Source organism: Otolemur garnettii, unplaced genomic scaffold, assembly GCF_000181295.1.
Source record: "Otolemur garnettii isolate 467f Iridium unplaced genomic scaffold, OtoGar3 scaffold00047, whole genome shotgun sequence".
Lineage (NCBI taxonomy): Eukaryota > Metazoa > Chordata > Mammalia > Primates > Galagidae > Otolemur > Otolemur garnettii.
Window position 1 is genome coordinate 998370 of NW_003852442.1, and position 2792 is coordinate 1001161.

Here is a 2792-nt window from a genome sequence, read left to right on the forward strand (position 1 = left end):
GATCTTTTTCAGGCAGCCACCCTTCTCCCCACAGCCACCTCCTCCAGGGAGTGGGTGATGCCTACCTAAGACCCCTGTCTGTGATTGCCTTAGACACGGGCAGGTGATATATAGCTCTGGCCTATGTGACACAAGTGAATCTTTGCTGGGGGCTTGTGGGAGGCGTTTCCTTACTCTGTGCACACACCCTGTTCTGTGAGCCCTTGCATGTTGTGCTGTGATGGATGGAGCTGTGACAGCCACTTTGGGGCCACGAAGGGGAGCCAGCCAGGGGACGGAGCCAGCAAGCCGAAGAGGGCAGAGTAAAGAGGTGAAAGGACCAAGCCCGTGGTGTCATCTTGAACTAACTAACCTGCTGCTCTTTGCGTCAGAGCCCTGACCATGACTCCCCGTGGTTTCCTTGTGTGCAGACACACCTGCTGCTCCTCTAGTTCCTCCTGGATGGCTCCTGTCCCTCAGCCTCAACTTAAATGTCAGTTCCTCTTTAAATGTCAGATCAGGGCAGCCTCATCAAGGACTACTCAGGGCTGTCCTCACTCCCTGCCAGACTCTATTACATCTCGGTGGGGCTTTCTGTTTCAGTTTTTGCGTAGCTTTGGGTTTGGGGCTAGTTTTTGGCTTTAATGTGGTATGCGATTCCCAAACCACCTGTTTCTCTGATTGCATTGACCTCCCCCAGTGGGAACATGAGCCCCCCCAAGGTCTGTGTGACCTCAGCGCTCTTTCCCCAGGCATCCAGGAGGTGCTCAATAAGTGTTTGATGGCTGCACCCAGGCGAGGGTCACAGGGGAGGGGCTCTACGTGGTAGGGCTTCCCCTGGTTTGCAAAACGAGTCTCAGAGACTCGGATTGTGGGGGCTTTGCGTCATCAGGGGCTTTCAGCTCTTCTGCCACCTGACACGGCTGTTTTTGTAAATAAAATTGTCCCTCAGAAGGGAGTCCTGGGGACATCAATAATGCACACTATTCACCTGAAAGGCCAAGACTTGATATTTAATCATAAGATCGGATCATTAAACCACATCAATCATTTATGCTTCTGTTTGCTCACACGATCGCATCACACACCTAGACTTCCGACAGCCTCGTCCCTCCAGCCATCGAGCCCAGACATTCTCACTGCTTCCAGAGGCCCGTCTAGAACTGACTCACCTCGCTGATAATTTCCCATGCCACCCACTCTCTGTCCCAACTCTGTCACTCTCTTCCTACTCTCTCTCTCTCATACACATCCTTGAGGGCGGATTCCTTGAGAGGTAGGACTATATCTCACTGGCCCTTTCTATCCCCAGCCCTGTGGCTCAGTTGTACCTTATGCCCAAATATACACCAAGGCCCCCACCACCAAATTCTGAGTTAGAAAAGAGAGTTGCTGTATGTTTAGCTCCCTGAGGGGCCACAGATCCGGAGACACCTTCTGTTCCTTAGACCAGCCCTGTATGTTTGGGAGAAACATATTAGTCTGAAATGATCTCATTGTCAGTAGGGCTGCGGGAGATATTGGACTTTTTGATATCACATCATTTTTTTTTTTTTGAGACAGAGCCTCAAGCTGTCACCCTGGGTAGAGTCCTGTTGCATCACAGCTCACAGCAACCTCCAACTCCTGAGCTCAAGCGATTCTCTTGCCTCAGCCTCCCAAGTAGCTGGGACCACAGGCACCTGCCAAAATGCCCGGCTATTTTTTGGTTGCAGCCATCATTGTTGTTTGGTGGGCCCGGGCTGGATTCGAACCCACCAACTCAGGTGTATGTGGCTGGTGCCTTAGCTGCTTGAGCCACAGGTGCCGAGCCAATATCACATCGTTTTTAACAAGGAGAATAAACTTATGGACTACTGGAATGCCTAAAATTAAATTTAGTCAAAGCCATTTCCCCTTCTGTGCCTGCCAGTTTCCTTTGTCAGCAGTGGCCATCCCTAAAAGAAGGGGCCTCACAAATTAGCCTGAGCTGGTTAGCACGGTAGCCGCCAGGCCCCTATGTGAATTTAAATGAAAACTAAAAATCCAGTTCCCCAGTTGTTTCGGCCACTTTTGAAGTCCTTGGTAACCTCGTGTGACTAGTGGTGCCACACTGGGCAGGACAGATGGTAGACCATTCCGGCAAATTCTATCACACAGTCCTGGACGAAACAAATCTCTGTGTGGCATGGGTGGACATTTTTGGCTTTTTTGGTTCCATTTTAAACATCTTTGGCAAGAACCGTGCAAGTTCAAAGGGAACGGTGGGAATGTCTGTTTAGGAAAGGGCCCCCGCGGGGCTGCGGAGCAAATGCCCAGAGCTCACCCCCTGCAGGTGCCCCACCCTCCTCGGATACTACAGCTTGTGAAAGCCCGGGTTGTACCCTTTTCTGAATCCATCCTTTGAGAATTCAAAGAAGCCTCTGAGCCCTCTCCCTGGAACAAGTGTACACAGTTTGGGCACTTTCCCACGATTCAGGGGCCACCCTACTCCCAAAGCCACACATGCCATCCATGGCCCCAGGCTAGGTACGCTGATCTGAACACTGATGATAGAGTCCAGGCCCAGAGTGGTTGTGTGACATGCCCCGAGACACACAGCAATCTGCTGGCAAGGCAGACACCAGGTGTCACAACTTCCAGTAAGGTGCGGCACGCAAAGGATACAGTGTCTGCCCCAAACTCACCAAACTCACCAGCCCACCAGCTTCTCTAATGAACCAAAAAGTACCAAAGAGGCTCCAACCTACCAGTTACATTCTGGAGGCACCAGCTTCGTCAGCTCTTCCAGAGATTTCTCCGACCTGTACTCCTGGCAGGAAGCACATCAGACA

The 2792-nt window shown here is 51.5% G+C and overlaps 1 protein-coding gene across 1 annotated transcript in view; it reads right to left on the reverse strand.

The window, feature by feature from the left end:
- The window catches only part of ATP2C2 (ATPase secretory pathway Ca2+ transporting 2), a 54735-nt gene that overhangs the window by 35017 nt on the left and 16926 nt on the right, over positions 1–2792 (reverse strand). Inside the window, exon 6 of the mRNA XM_012806097.1 lies at positions 2709–2770. Within this exon, the coding sequence (XP_012661551.1) occupies positions 2709–2770 (62 nt within the window). The remainder of the gene's footprint in view (positions 1–2708; positions 2771–2792) is intronic.